The sequence below is a fragment of the Epargyreus clarus genome, unplaced genomic scaffold (assembly GCF_041222505.1).
Source record: "Epargyreus clarus isolate Ecla_fem2 unplaced genomic scaffold, WU_Ecla_fem_2.2 ptg000015l, whole genome shotgun sequence".
NCBI classification, from domain to species: Eukaryota; Metazoa; Arthropoda; class Insecta; order Lepidoptera; family Hesperiidae; genus Epargyreus; species Epargyreus clarus.
In genome coordinates, this window is record NW_027332223.1 from 473,613 (window position 1) to 487,156 (window position 13,544).

Below are 13,544 nucleotides of genomic sequence, written 5' to 3' on the forward strand. Positions count from 1 at the left end.
AAAATTTCGTATCAATTTTGTCTCTGGAACAAGAAATTGTATTTCTGGGAAATGCTTTCATTTCTCATTTTTATAAAATTAACAATTTAAGTGTTTCAAGACTTTTAAATTTAATTGTAAATTATATTACTTAAAGAAGAAAAAATCATAACAAGTTTTGTTATCTGTACTAACGCAAGAGTTTAAAAAGAAATATTTTTTGTGGTCAGTTAAATTATGGACTTTTTGTGAATATTACACTGAAACATTATTACAAATATTTTTTTTACAAATTTAAACAATTACCTAGAACATGTATTTCCATAAATAGGAATAAATGGAGCAAAAGAAAACAAGTTTTAACTTGACTTAACTTTAATAAACATCTCACACTGTGAGAACATTCAACTTCACCTAGTTCATATTCATAAAAATAACTCTGACTCAAGCACTCGCACTCATCTTCTAGAGGTAGATATAGTTCTCTATTCGTCTTCCACCTGCGACTGTCGCTTTTTCTTCTTTTTCTTTTCACTCTTAGGCTCTTCCACCGCTTCTGCTTCTGCCTCTGCCTGAGAAGCTTCTAGAGACTTTTTCTTTTTCTTCTTCTCACTTTTAGGTTCTTCTGGTGCGGGTTCTTCTTTAACTTCTACTTCTTCTTTGACTTCTGCCTCAGCTTGAGAAGCTTCTAGAGACTTCTTCTTTTTCTTTTTCTTCTTCTCCGGTACTCCATTGTCCATATCTTGGTCAGCTGGTTCTTCTTTTACGTCTGAGACCTATTACCAAAAAAAAAAGGTTTATCCCAAATACTAAACCTATCGATTTAAATCTTTCGATGGACCACAAATTAATAGTCTATTTTGTGTAGCATGAAATAATATGTCTCAAAATAAGTTTTTTTTGTGTCTGTAGCTTGATTGTACTGCTGTATTCCAATAAATATGTCTGTCTAATCATCACCTATCAATTAATCATTATGACGTACCTTTCAGAAACATTTTAACACTTCCAATATAAAAATTAGCCACTAACCTCCTTTATAATGTAGTAAACACAAAATTTAAAACCAAAAATAATTATTAACACAAATATTATCTGTCAATTTACTTACATCATTAGTCCCATCTTCTAGCTTTATCTTCTTGGCAGGTCCCTGTTCTTCTTCTTCCGAAGAATGCTCCCTCTTTAATGGTTTCTTGCCCAGAGTGCTGTCTGCTCCCATAGCGTATGAAAATACCTCACTGTACAAAGAGAAAAAACAATTATAAAATTATATAATATGTACAAAAATAATAATACAATACTATCAATCAAACTTTATGGAGTTTAAGTTGTAACAATGGTGAAAACTTGATCACACAGCATCGGAGTACGACAAATCTATGTAGTCGGTTTTCATAAAGAACGGAGTTTAAACATTGTCAATGCATCTGTAATAGATCTCAGATAGGATTCCAATTAATATGATCTGTACCAGGATGCTTTGATGGAAATAAGTTTCTATTTAGTGTCAGATGATTTCACTTTATTTCCTACACCTATTAATGTGGAGGCCGGTAGTGCCTCTGCCAAGTCGAGCCATAACCTTTTTTTCTTAGGGAAGTCAGACAGTCAAAAGAAATAGAAACTTACGATTTACTGTGATATTTCTCAAACTTTGCCTTTGCCTTGCCGGTCCCGCTGATCCTCCTCAAGTTGCCTTCTTCCAGCAACCGTAACTTATTCTCCAGCTTGACTTTATGTTCAGCTCCAAATTCAAAGGACACATCATCACCAAGGGCGTCCACACGAGTTGCCAACGCCGCTTTAGCTGCTAACATCCTGGACATCTTTCCTTTATTCTTCGCACTGCACTGCCCAACCAATTGTGCATGGTAGATTAAACCATACTTTGGTGTATCCTTCTTAGTTTTCAACGCTCGGAACAAAGCCTTCTCAGCACCAAAAATTTGAACTGTAGATGCTGGGTGCTTGGCCAAATTCATTAAGGAACCCGCATGAGCTATTAACCTAGCACCAATATGTTCTCCGATCAACACAGTCAAGTTAGGAGCCATCGCCATCATCCTTGCCTTTAAGTAGTCAGTTAAATGTGTCCTATAATCAGTAATAGAAATAATTTCGTCACACAAATTCTGTATATTTATAATATCGTCATCAGATATTTCTGTTCCCATTGAAATCTCAGCTGCCTCTTTAACTTTCTCCTCTAAATCCTCAGGTAGAATATCAGACAAGTCTGTCTGTGATGCATTGTCCCTAGTGCCGATAAGTTTCACAATCTTCACAAATAATGTGTTGTCTGTAATGATTTTACCGAGCTCAGGGAAATGCCAACCGTACCATTCACGGCACCTCATTATGTAGTTATTCAGTTCCTTATCTAAATCATCTAGGAGGCATTGTGCTTGTACTATCATAGTGTCGATTTTATCCGGTGAGAACTTCAACTTGTACCTAGAGAGTGAGTGAGCAAGACCTAAAGCCATAGCCGTCATCTCTTTCTTGGGTAGACCAGTGAGGAGACTGTCCATCTGTGACCGAATACATCTAAGTAACTCCTGTACATTGCTGTTTGATACACATTGTAAATCAAACTTCTCCTTGATGGCACTTCCGAGTTTTGCATCTCCCACTAGCAACTGATCTTGGACCTCCTTACAAACATGTTTTTTGAGAGCTTTTTTCAATGGCTTGGAGATTTTGCCCTCAATAGCTGCAGTGGTTGCTGCTAAAGCTTCTGTTGTATCTTCAAATTTAATGAAGTTCTTCAATTTTACTCTGTAAAGTTTATATTACTATGAATAACTTCACCAAAAATGAGCTTAACTAATATCACTTTTATTGATATATTTATAATACCTTATTAAATTAATTAACTAAAACAGTTTCATTAAAATTATAAATATGGTTTCAGTTACAACACCTCTTCGGTATGAAGTTGTAGATGTTCATGGGTGGCAGTGACAACATTATTAACTAGTTTTTGCCCGCGACTTCGCCCGCATTTAAAAGAAAATAAAATGACATACTAACATACATAAAACTGAAAATTCGTACCTTCGTTAAATTCGTAACTTTGCTGAAGACCATTACTTGATCAAATGCATAGTTTACAATTCAATTCTTACTTATATTGATTAAAATAATCGACTTTTTGGTCCAAAATATAGATTCTCCGATTAATCGATCTTAGATCACCATCCCTAGCACCATAACTATCCTATGTCCTTTCTCGGGTCTCAGACTGTCTTTGTACAAAATTTCATTAAAATTGGTTTAATGGTTTAGGCGTGAAGAAGAGACAACCAGACAGACAGATAGACAGACAGAGTTACTTTCGGATTTATAATATTAGAAAGGATTGCTACGTCAGTATTACAAAAAAAAATAGTACTATCTTATACTTAACACTTACACAGAGGAGGCCCCTTCTGGAGTATTAAACTCCTGGTACAGATCATCAATCTGTGATAATTTGGACTCATCCAGCAACTAAAACAAAAATTCAAAATAAAATTAAATACAAATGTATGTTGTACATATTAGTATATATATGATTATGTATGATAACTGATTGACCTACATTAATGGGTGAACATGTAAAGTAAAATAAAAACAAATTGTGATGAAATTGAATACTGAACAATATGACTTTGGTTTTTCTTTATTGTTCTGCTCTTGCATGAGTGAATGCATAGCTAAAAAAAACTGTAATAGACCTATGTATTGTTAGAGCAATAATTCCGCAGCAACCACTGATTGTTTATAATAGTAACATTTAGATAAATGAATCCAAAAAATAATTAACAAAGTGACCACTACTTTAAAATTTGGTTTTTAAAGTGGAAGTCAGATGGTTCAAATCCATGACAAGGATCTCTGATTATATTAAAATGTCATCTGAAGTTTTGTACATGTCAGAAATAAATTGCCTTAATAGTGGTAAATATATCATAAGAAAATCTCCCATGAACTTGGTCATTACGGTGGAGTATGCCCTAATCCCCTCTCACTCTGTGCCCATGAGGAACGAGCTGATGACAAAAAGCATCAATGTTTTATTTGTAAGTGTAATAAGTAGGTTGTAAGGAAATAGTTCAAATGTCTCATAATTATATTTAAGCAATCTTTATAAATAGGTGCAATGTTTAATAATTTTCATACTGTATGCAACATGATTTCTTTTAGACAAAAAAATATGATTCTGTACTTATAGTAGCATATAGGATGAATTGAAGGGTCGTATTTCTTCATGCTAACTCATTTTCTGTTTTGTACTACAAAAAGTTGCAAAAAGTTTATATAACAATATCACAGCAAACCATGTACCTATAAGCACATTAAATTTTCAGCAGACTGTGACAAGTTAAGTATTAAATTCACTAAAGGAGGTTTAATAGGTTCGATGTCATGAACATATTAATGGTTACGGCAATCTCTTATTTACCTATTAGGTAGGATATCATGTTGAAGGCAAGAATAAATGATTAAATACCTACGAAGGTACCTGAAGTCGGTGGTTATCACTCGCATTATCATACTGGTAAAGTAAGGCACGGTATGGATACTATAGATGTCACACCGACAACATTCTTCAAAACAAATGTTTTCGAATTGTGTACAACTTTGGAAAAGGGGGCAATAAATCATTTTAGACGAAAATGAATTTATATACAGACCAGATCGAAATAAATTCACTACTGTTGGAAGTGAAACATGTTGTGGAACTAACTTTTAATCTTTGAAACTAATATCATGTTTGGCTTCATATTCAGATTCTTTGTATTAAAAAGTGTTTGAAAGACTCTTAAATTACTTTTTACGGTAACTATTGCTTCAACAACTCAAATTGCACAGAAATAAACGGAGCATTGTTTGATAACGCTGTGCGTAGAGGTTAGAATTAACACGTGTTGTATATTACCTTGAAAATAGCGTAGCCCGCCGGCGTTTCGAACAGAATCAACATTTTGAACTAAAAACTACACTTTTAAAAAGTAATCAACCCCAATATAACCAATTTTACACAAAAAATACAAAATTTTAAACACAGACGCTACAACATCGTTTTAGCGGGGGGCGACAAGATGACAACTTTGAAGTTTGACGTTTCATTCGAATTGAGTTCGATTCGTCAGGTTGACGTTGCTTACGTTCCGTTCTTGCGTTGTTAGTTAAACTTAAACATTATACATGTTTAAAATGTAACGCAAAGGACTTAATTTTATAATGGTAGTAAATTTATTTTTAATTTATGTTTAATTATGCACTACGAAAACGTATTTTCTACGTATTGACATTAATTTAGATAGGAAAAAATGCGTTGTTTCTGAGGGTTGTTTACGCAGTTATTTTTTGTCTTCTTATTCTTCTTCAAAATGTCTTTAATTTGTGGATGTATAGTTTTGAATAGATTTGTCGTTTTAAAACGATTATGTAATTGATTTTCGTTGTTATTATTAGTTTATTATAGATACTACCATATAAGTACTTATAACTCATATCAATAAAAATTGATAAGTACTTTCAGTGTGTAACTGATCCTCTGCTTATTCAACACTTGTCAACTTGTTGGTGGGTAGATGTAAAAAATCCAACAGTTTTCTTTTAATGTCTCTTCCTGCGGCCAGTTTTCATTAAGTGCTAGGCGTGATTATACAGATGTTCTCTATATGCTCTCTCGCTCGTGTATTCCAAGTAGTTTAGTCGTGCAACAGCGTGTGCCTTGTGAAGTACATAGATATTGTTTTTCTTTTGTTTTATGTTATCTTATTTTTTCTCTTTCTGTTATTCCATCTGTGTTGCAATTATCCAAATAAAATATTTCTTTCTTTCAGATTTCTCCTCAAGAAGACCAGACCATGCTACTACTTCTTGAAGCCCTGTGACCGCGCCGTGCCGTGTCGCGATTCGGTTCTGCAGATCGGCTTGGAAGGCAAGGTTAGTGATTTGGTAAGTCATTTATACTTATTCGTTTTCATTTTAAAAACTACCTTAGAGTTCAGTTTTTTCATAATATTTTTAGCTAAGTTACATAAATAATACCTGAAACCTATTCAAATATTTTACCTGTAAGGCAGGTCTGTATCTGTATGGAAATTGTGTTCTCATCTCTGTGTAATGGGTGGGCGGTTTCCCGTACAGGTACTAAATAACCATTTTTTATGGACTCAACCTGAGCCATATACTATTTACGCATTATACCTACCTGGTTGCACAGCCAAGATTGTCTATGTCTTACTCTTAAGTCTCGGCGGTCGTATTACATTAAGAAGTAATGTTTTTGAAATAAAACTACTTTTGAATTAATCTCTATAATTATTGGGACATAATCTTATTTGTAATACATATAATAATACCTAAATGGCGGAACAACGAGTCTTACAGTTATTAGGTCCCGTGTGTAAAAGTTATGTTTAAAATAAATTAAATTAACTTAAGTTAATTTTTGTTTCGTATAATATGTATAGTAGGGGTCGCAATACCGGACCATCTAAGCAAAACCGGTATTTTCGGTTCTGACCCCAGACAAATCCCGGTATTCCGGTTTTTTCGATATTTTCGAGATTAAGATAAAGTTACTAATTTTTATTAATCATTTTACTATGTAATGTTAATTTAGTGGAATTCCGAAGGAAAATAGGTCCTATTACTTAATACCAAGTTAATTACAGAAGTTTATGATTTATTAACGACGTTATGAGTTCCGAATTCATCAGTAAATGAATTATATAAAAATATATGCTGGAAAAAAATATCTCTGTAGTCGTGCACTCTTGACAGAGTGGTTGTGGCATGATGATGACAACTGGTCAGTCATCCACAGCTGCCTTGAACAGACGCTATTGCGATCCTTCGCCACCGCCTTCTATGCTGGCCTTGCGGCAACAGTCGACGAGGGAACACTGTGTGCTAGATTTTATAAGGTCTGTTCAGTGAGTAGGCGATCTGCCGCGTGACCTCTTTCCATCTACCTTTCACGGAACTACAACCGTACTACTGAGTTCTCGTCCCTAAATATGCGGCCGAAATATTTTAGTATTCTAATCTAGATAATCGTAGATCCAGATAATAGTATTTCTTTTCATCAATTTTACGGCGATCTTGCATCCGAATCGTCTACGTCTCTGCAGCGTAGAGAAGGATAGGAAAAACTAGACTTTTCATAAGTCTTATATGTAACCTAACGGTAAGGCAGACGGGCTACCTGATGGAAAGCAGTCACCGTCGCCTATGGACATTTGCAACACCAGAGGAGTCGCCAATGCATCGCCGGCTTTGGAGGAGAGCTCTTTTTACACCCCTGTTGAAGAGCCCCATGTCATAGTCCTGAGGGAATACCTCAGGAGAAAGTTCATTCCACATTTTGCACGGACGCGGCAAAAATGAACGATCAAACCGAACCGTGGAGGACCGCCACGGGTCCAGTTGATGTGGATGGAACTTCATCCTTCGGCGAGAGGTGCGATGAAGGAAAGGCGGCTTAGGCACCAGATCAAACAGTTCCTCAGAACACTCACCATTGTAAAGTCGGTAGAACTCGCAGAGGGAACATATGTCCCTCCGCAAGCTTAAGGGTTCTAACCGATCAGAGTTCGCTGGGTCATCGACGATTCGCACCGCGCGTTTCTGTACGGAGTCAAGTGGTTTAAGCTGGTATTGTGGTGCCCCTGCCCAGAGATGCGAGCAGTACTCCATGTGGGGCCTCACTTGCGCTTCATAAAGCAGAAAGAGTTGGCCCCCAGTGAAGTACTCTTTGGCTCTGATCAGGACGTTTTTAGCGGTAAACGCGCAGACTTGTGTCTTCATGGGGTTGAACTCAACAAGGGTAAGACGACCCCATTCCAAGACCTGCTCCAGAGAGTTCTCGATTTCAGACACAAGTCGGATTCTGCTTTCTTCCACGAATGTCCGAGAGGTGTCCGCACGGCCTGTGTACATACCATCTCCCGTGCTATGATCTGCATAGCAATGAATGCCACCGGTTAATAGCAGCAAATCATTGATATGCAGAATAAAAAGCGTGGGAGATAATACAGACCCTTGGGGCACGCCAGCGTTGATGAGCACCGTGTCTGAGCAGCACCCGTCAACTACGACCTTAATATGCCGCTCAGACAGAAAGCTGGCTGTCTATGTGCACAACCTCTCGGGAAGACCTTAAGATGGTAACTTCGCGAGAAGGACCCTATGCCAGAGCCGGTCACAGGCCTTAGCGATGTCCAGGCTTACGGCCAATGCCTTCCTGTTGCTCTCAACAGCTTGTTCCCAAAGGTGAATGAGGTACACAAGAAGATCACCAGCTGATCGGCCCTTGCAACAACCATATTGGTCTGTCTTGGTGTTTTTCGATATGTTGCGGTTCCTCCAAATCTTATCAAGCCTATCGACAGCAGATGCAGAGTTTCTTGACGCCTATTGTCATAATTGTCATTGTTATAAAATATTTTTAAAATATATCATCTTCCTCTAGCCACAAGAAATATAGCATAAAACTATAGTTACTGCACTTCCTTGTCGACCCTTTTGTATGAAGTGTAATGAAAATAGTGTGGGCCCAGTGTCGTGGTCACTGTCCATTTTCCCAGACGCGATTACATATGGTATGCAACATGTCAACCTCGAGTTCATCCATTGATCGAAACACTTCAATAGGAATATCATCTATATTAATTGCTTTGTCGCGTTTGAATAAGTTAAATAGCAGCGCGTACTTCATCTTTGAATATACATAGATGGTTCTTTTTGTATAATTTTTTTTGGCATATGTTGTGTATAAGGTCGACTATTAGAGAAAAGTGATATGAAGTATTTTGCCATACATTGACGATTTCCTTAATTTCGGTAACAATCACACCATCAGAATCCTCAATAGCCCATGTTCTGGATCGGATTTTTTAAGAGATCTTTTATTTCAAATCGAACCTTTTATAGCTATAGCTCTCCGACGAAGTTATACAATACGCCAAGTCTCACCTGACATCCAATGCTGATGTTTGTTGATTTTCATAGGTTGTGTCGATTGTAACGCTTGTTTAATATGGACTTTTGCATTGTGCCAGAGTCCATTGGAGTCAATTTATATGACTAACTTTATTTTGTTTTATTTTACTAAAAACCGAAAATACCGAATATCCCGGTTTTTGTGAAATTAAAACCGGTATTAATAAGACCTAAATTTGGCCCGGTATCCCGGTATTTTCGAAATCTCGAATACCGGATTGCGACCCCTAATGTATAGTAATACAATCATAGATTAGTATAGATACTTCGCCGCCTTGAAATGAATGAAGCCACAAACGGCTTATTAGTAAGTTCTTTTTTTTTAATTCTTGACAAATAAAAACATTTTTAGAGAAAATTTACATATAAATAACTAATACTGCGTAATTTACATAATAAGTAAATAATTATTTCAAATATTTTAGGGACATTTTAGCACGGAGACGTGGCAAAACTTTTTTACGCAACAATTTCAATTGTCAAAACTGGGTACATTTTCTTGTTAGGAGTGAGTAATCTTTACTAATCTATGAATACAATACATATATTCTGTATATATTTATTCTTTAGGTAGATTTCAGTTTCTTTTTTTTTATTATTTTAATATTTTTCAATATGCCATTCGGTATGACAAAACTCAATTCGTGAAGTGTATTTGGGCGTTCGATATTTGAAACGCGCTTACATCGATCCGAAAATTATTAACAACGTTATAAATATGGAGAGCAGCGCGCCGATTTGCAACATGAATAAGAAATGTTTCGTCAAAGGGGTCGCGCGTTGGGGATGAAAAGCCCGTAGCTGTATTAAAACTTATTGCCAATTTTCTATCTTCTCGCCAACGAAAATATTTGCACATCCGAAAATTGAATGAGCGGAATGCATTCGCGAGTGAGTGGATGGTGAATGGGTTCGATTGAGCGACTGATCGGAGCCGCTTCAGTCAATTAGATTCGCGTTATTTTATTTTTATTTACTTCACATCTCTTCTGTTGAGTGTTTTTGGAACATGCTTTTAAAATATGTTATGTAACGGCGCTTTTTAGGGCTGACGTGTTCTGCTTTGAAGATTGTAGTAGGTGTAGGTGGTAGGTGTATGTCCCTGTAGTTCCGGGACTAGAATAGGGCTACGGTATCCCCTGCCTGTCGTAAGAGGCGACTAAAAGGGAGCTTCCGGTGTTGCCGGCGGCAAGAGTGGGAGCTCGATCCATCCGGAGAGCAACCCCGGGAAGGACGGCGGCATGTGTGGTTGCAATCCGTCGTAAACACCAGATGTGCGGGAGGAGCGTAAAGTGCTCCCCCCAGGGCAGAGCCCGACCGGGGCATCGCGCTCGGAGGACTCCGGTTGTGTTCCATTGGAGATCCCGGAGTTCTCCACCAAGCGCTAAGGACGGCCACCGGCGGGGGGGGGGGGGGAGGAGGGGTTTAGTGCGGTAAAAATCCCACATAACCCGGCGTCGCCCCCACGTCGCCGGGTACCTTTTGAAGGTTTCCCCATCGAAAACAAAAAAAGGGTGGTAGGTGTAAGTGGATAGGATAGGTGATGGATGAGATTAGTAGTAAGTAATAGTTGACACTATATTTAGTCCTCAAAGGTAGCAAGACATTTATCGCTGACCACAGGAGTCATAACTAATTGAAGTGTGTCTATAGGTGGCAGTGACCTTACCAATAAGATTACACTGCACGCACATTAACTACCTTTTCAGATTTCGTATGATAATTTATTAATTTACAAAAAAGAAACAAAATAAAATACAGTATTGTGCAGTCATTAGAGGGATGTAAATGCCCGTATTTAATATACCGGTTCCGGTTATCATTTTCTGAAATTGTAGTAGTCTTAGTACCAGGTTCAAATACATCCAGTATTTCCAGAATGTTTTAGCTAATATTTGCATTCGACCTTCATTCCGTTTTGAAAATTGAACGACGCTCTTCGTGCGCTCGCTGACAGAACTTTGATTTGATTTGATGGATGGACAGAAAGGTGAAACGATGGAATACGCGAAATAAGGACAGCCAATCAAAAATGGGACGAGGATTTTAGGAACTTGAAACATTTATTTTAGGTTCATGCATTCATTATTCCTAGGTTTACTTTTCGTTTAGAGTTAGACCTTGCTTACTTACTACCGGAATTGAGTGGGTGGTGGTTATTGGGGTTTTGTAACGTATATATTGCTTCTATCTTTACGTTATTTACAAGTGACCCTATGAGGTTCTAAGGTGTAGTTTAAGTAGCAAATCCGCATCCGGTTTATATGATGGTAAGTGGCTCCTCTTGCCCAACTACATAATTTGTACCCCTTGATAAAATTAGATTCCTACCACTAAGGTCGATCAAAAATGCGTTAAGACACCTGAGAAATAAGCTGGAATGCATAATAAAAGTATGTTTCCCTTGCCACACCCTTCCACCCGAAACAGCAGCACTGAACACTGCTGTTCATTAGACAGTAGAACAAAAAGTGTTCTATTACCAACGAAATATAAATTAAATATACGGAACATTAAAGCCGAAAGTACCCACACATGTACACATAAATATTACATAAGATACTCGCTTACATTCGAATATAAATTCCAATTTGAAAATTGAATGGAGCTTTCACAAGCGCGCACTCGCGAGTGAGTGAGCGGTGAATGGGCTCGATGGAGCGAGCGGAGCGGCAGTCAATCAGACGAGCGGCACGTGACTATAATGCGTAGCACACAAGCATAATATTACAGCTTAGAACGCCTTATTTATGTTAATGTGTACAGTAAATATCCGTAGATTCCTACGAAATGTGTAAGTGGCTACTTACTTCTCTTTGCGTAGGAATTGAAGAGTAATTTGAGATGTTGAATTATGAAGGTACTTAACCCTAAGTAGCCTTATTTTTTATTAACAAGAACTTGTTTATCAATACAATTCCAATCCTAAGACATTTAATCGATTGATAGGTACCTATTGAGTAAACTTACCTTAGCGGGCCTTAGCCCTTAGGTATCTGTACAATGTTAATTTGTTTGCCGGGTGTGATATAAATATAAAATCTAAAAATTAATCTATGCCGCTGTATATTGTAGTTCCTATAAAATATTCAATGTTTCGGTTTGTAATAAACGTCTTATTGACCACAAATTTTGCCTAAACATTGAACGCAATTTTTTAAATTTAATTTTGCAAAATTATTTAAGTAGAAGCAATAGTTTTTCATTTATTTGTATCCAAACAAGAACAATCACACTATCCCAGCGATATACCTGTGAGAAGGGTTTAACACAACACCTCTGGAGAGCTAGACCCTTGATCAAGGTGGAGGGCTAATGTGCCCCGCGCCGAGGGAGCGATTAGCCGTCCAACCCGTGTTAACGACCCCACAAAATTTGACTGTGCGAAAGGTACTTAAATTGTACTTCTATAAATAGTTTCTGTGATATAGACATCTATACATATAATATAACTGTAATTGATTGCTGTCTGTACATGGCAAATATGTTTAAAAATTAACAATGGAGACTATATACGCAAAAGAACCCAAAATAATGTTATTTTCTATTTTCTATTTGTTTGTATGTTTGTGTACGCTAATCACTGAAACGTCTTATTGGATTTTAATGCAGTTTTCGGAAATATATTGTGATGGGCTCCATTTAACATTTACTGTTTTGATTCATTTAAATCGATTAAGAAATAAAGAAGTTACGTCAATGTACTGAAGCCTACAATCATGAAATTTGGTCTATAGCTTCATTTTATGACGTGTACGCACGCTCATTTTAAAACAGATTTTGTACTGCTAGTTATAGAATGAAACCGTTCGTCTCTTAGATGTAGGAATTAAACTCGTAACATTAAGAGCAACATCTGCATATAAAAATATTTATCTATAGCGTCTTCAATATGTAGCCATTTGTGAAAATATTTTATACGGGAAGTTTACAATAGTTAAATGACTTCTAAAGTAGTCGCGAATAAAGAAAACAACTATGGATACGGAAAACCACTATTTCAATGAAAATAATTGAGACCTTTTAAAATTTTTGCTACGAATCCAATTCCACTACTCCAATGAATTTAAATTCTTTAAATATTGCATTCGTTCAACTGGGCAGCCTTTCTAAATCTGCTTACCTTCCAAATGTAACTACAGAATAGAATACTCAGCTCTAAAAGCTTGGTAAATACCCTGGGAATACGTACCGTTTCCATGGTAACCGTGCGCCGGAGGAATCTCGGTAAACGTGGCAATAAAGCGAACGTATGTCCCGTGCTGACCTGGCGGAAGAATTACAACTAGATACTTGAACATCTACCCTATTCCTCATCCTAACAGCATACATTGCTGCTCTAACCCGCTCTGTAAAAATCCAATATCATTATCGAAAAGCATTGTATATTGTTGGGCTGGTAATGTACGTGACTTTGACGAAATTACTCGTGTCTCAGTAGTCCCTAAATAACATACTTTATGTTACGGTTATGGCTACTAGTTGGGGAAGCTCCTGAATCTTGTTTTGGTGATAGATCTATTTTAATACGTTATTTGGGGAGAATACCGTACTCGAGC

The 13,544-nt window shown here is 37.0% G+C and overlaps 1 protein-coding gene across 1 annotated transcript; it reads right to left on the bottom strand.

Annotated features, from left to right (window-relative positions):
- Positions 1–336: 336 nt before the first annotated feature.
- Positions 337–5,088, bottom strand: nop5 (nop5 ribonucleoprotein). Its single transcript, XM_073080325.1, has 5 exons — positions 4,907–5,088; positions 3,398–3,474; positions 1,612–2,760; positions 1,091–1,220; positions 337–755 (listed from the first exon to the last, which is right to left on the bottom strand). The coding sequence occupies exons 1-5, from the start codon at positions 4,949–4,951 to the stop codon at positions 465–467; spliced, it is 1,692 nt and encodes a 563-aa protein (XP_072936426.1). The 5' UTR covers positions 4,952–5,088; the 3' UTR covers positions 337–464.
- Positions 5,089–13,544: the final 8,456 nt, after the last annotated feature.

Bases quoted from the DNA above. Each gene is read 5' to 3' on its own strand.
- nop5 (XM_073080325.1), bottom strand. From the start codon at position 4,951: ATGTTGATTCTGTTCGAAACGCCGGCGGGCTACGCTATTTTCAAG. The intron at 1,221-1,611 runs GTAAGTTTCTAT...CTCTTTGTACAG, and splicing joins GAGAAATATCACAGTAAATC to TGAGGTATTTTCATACGCTA. The intron at 756-1,090 runs GTAAGTAAATTG...TTTTGGTAATAG, and splicing joins TAGAAGATGGGACTAATGAT to GTCTCAGACGTAAAAGAAGA.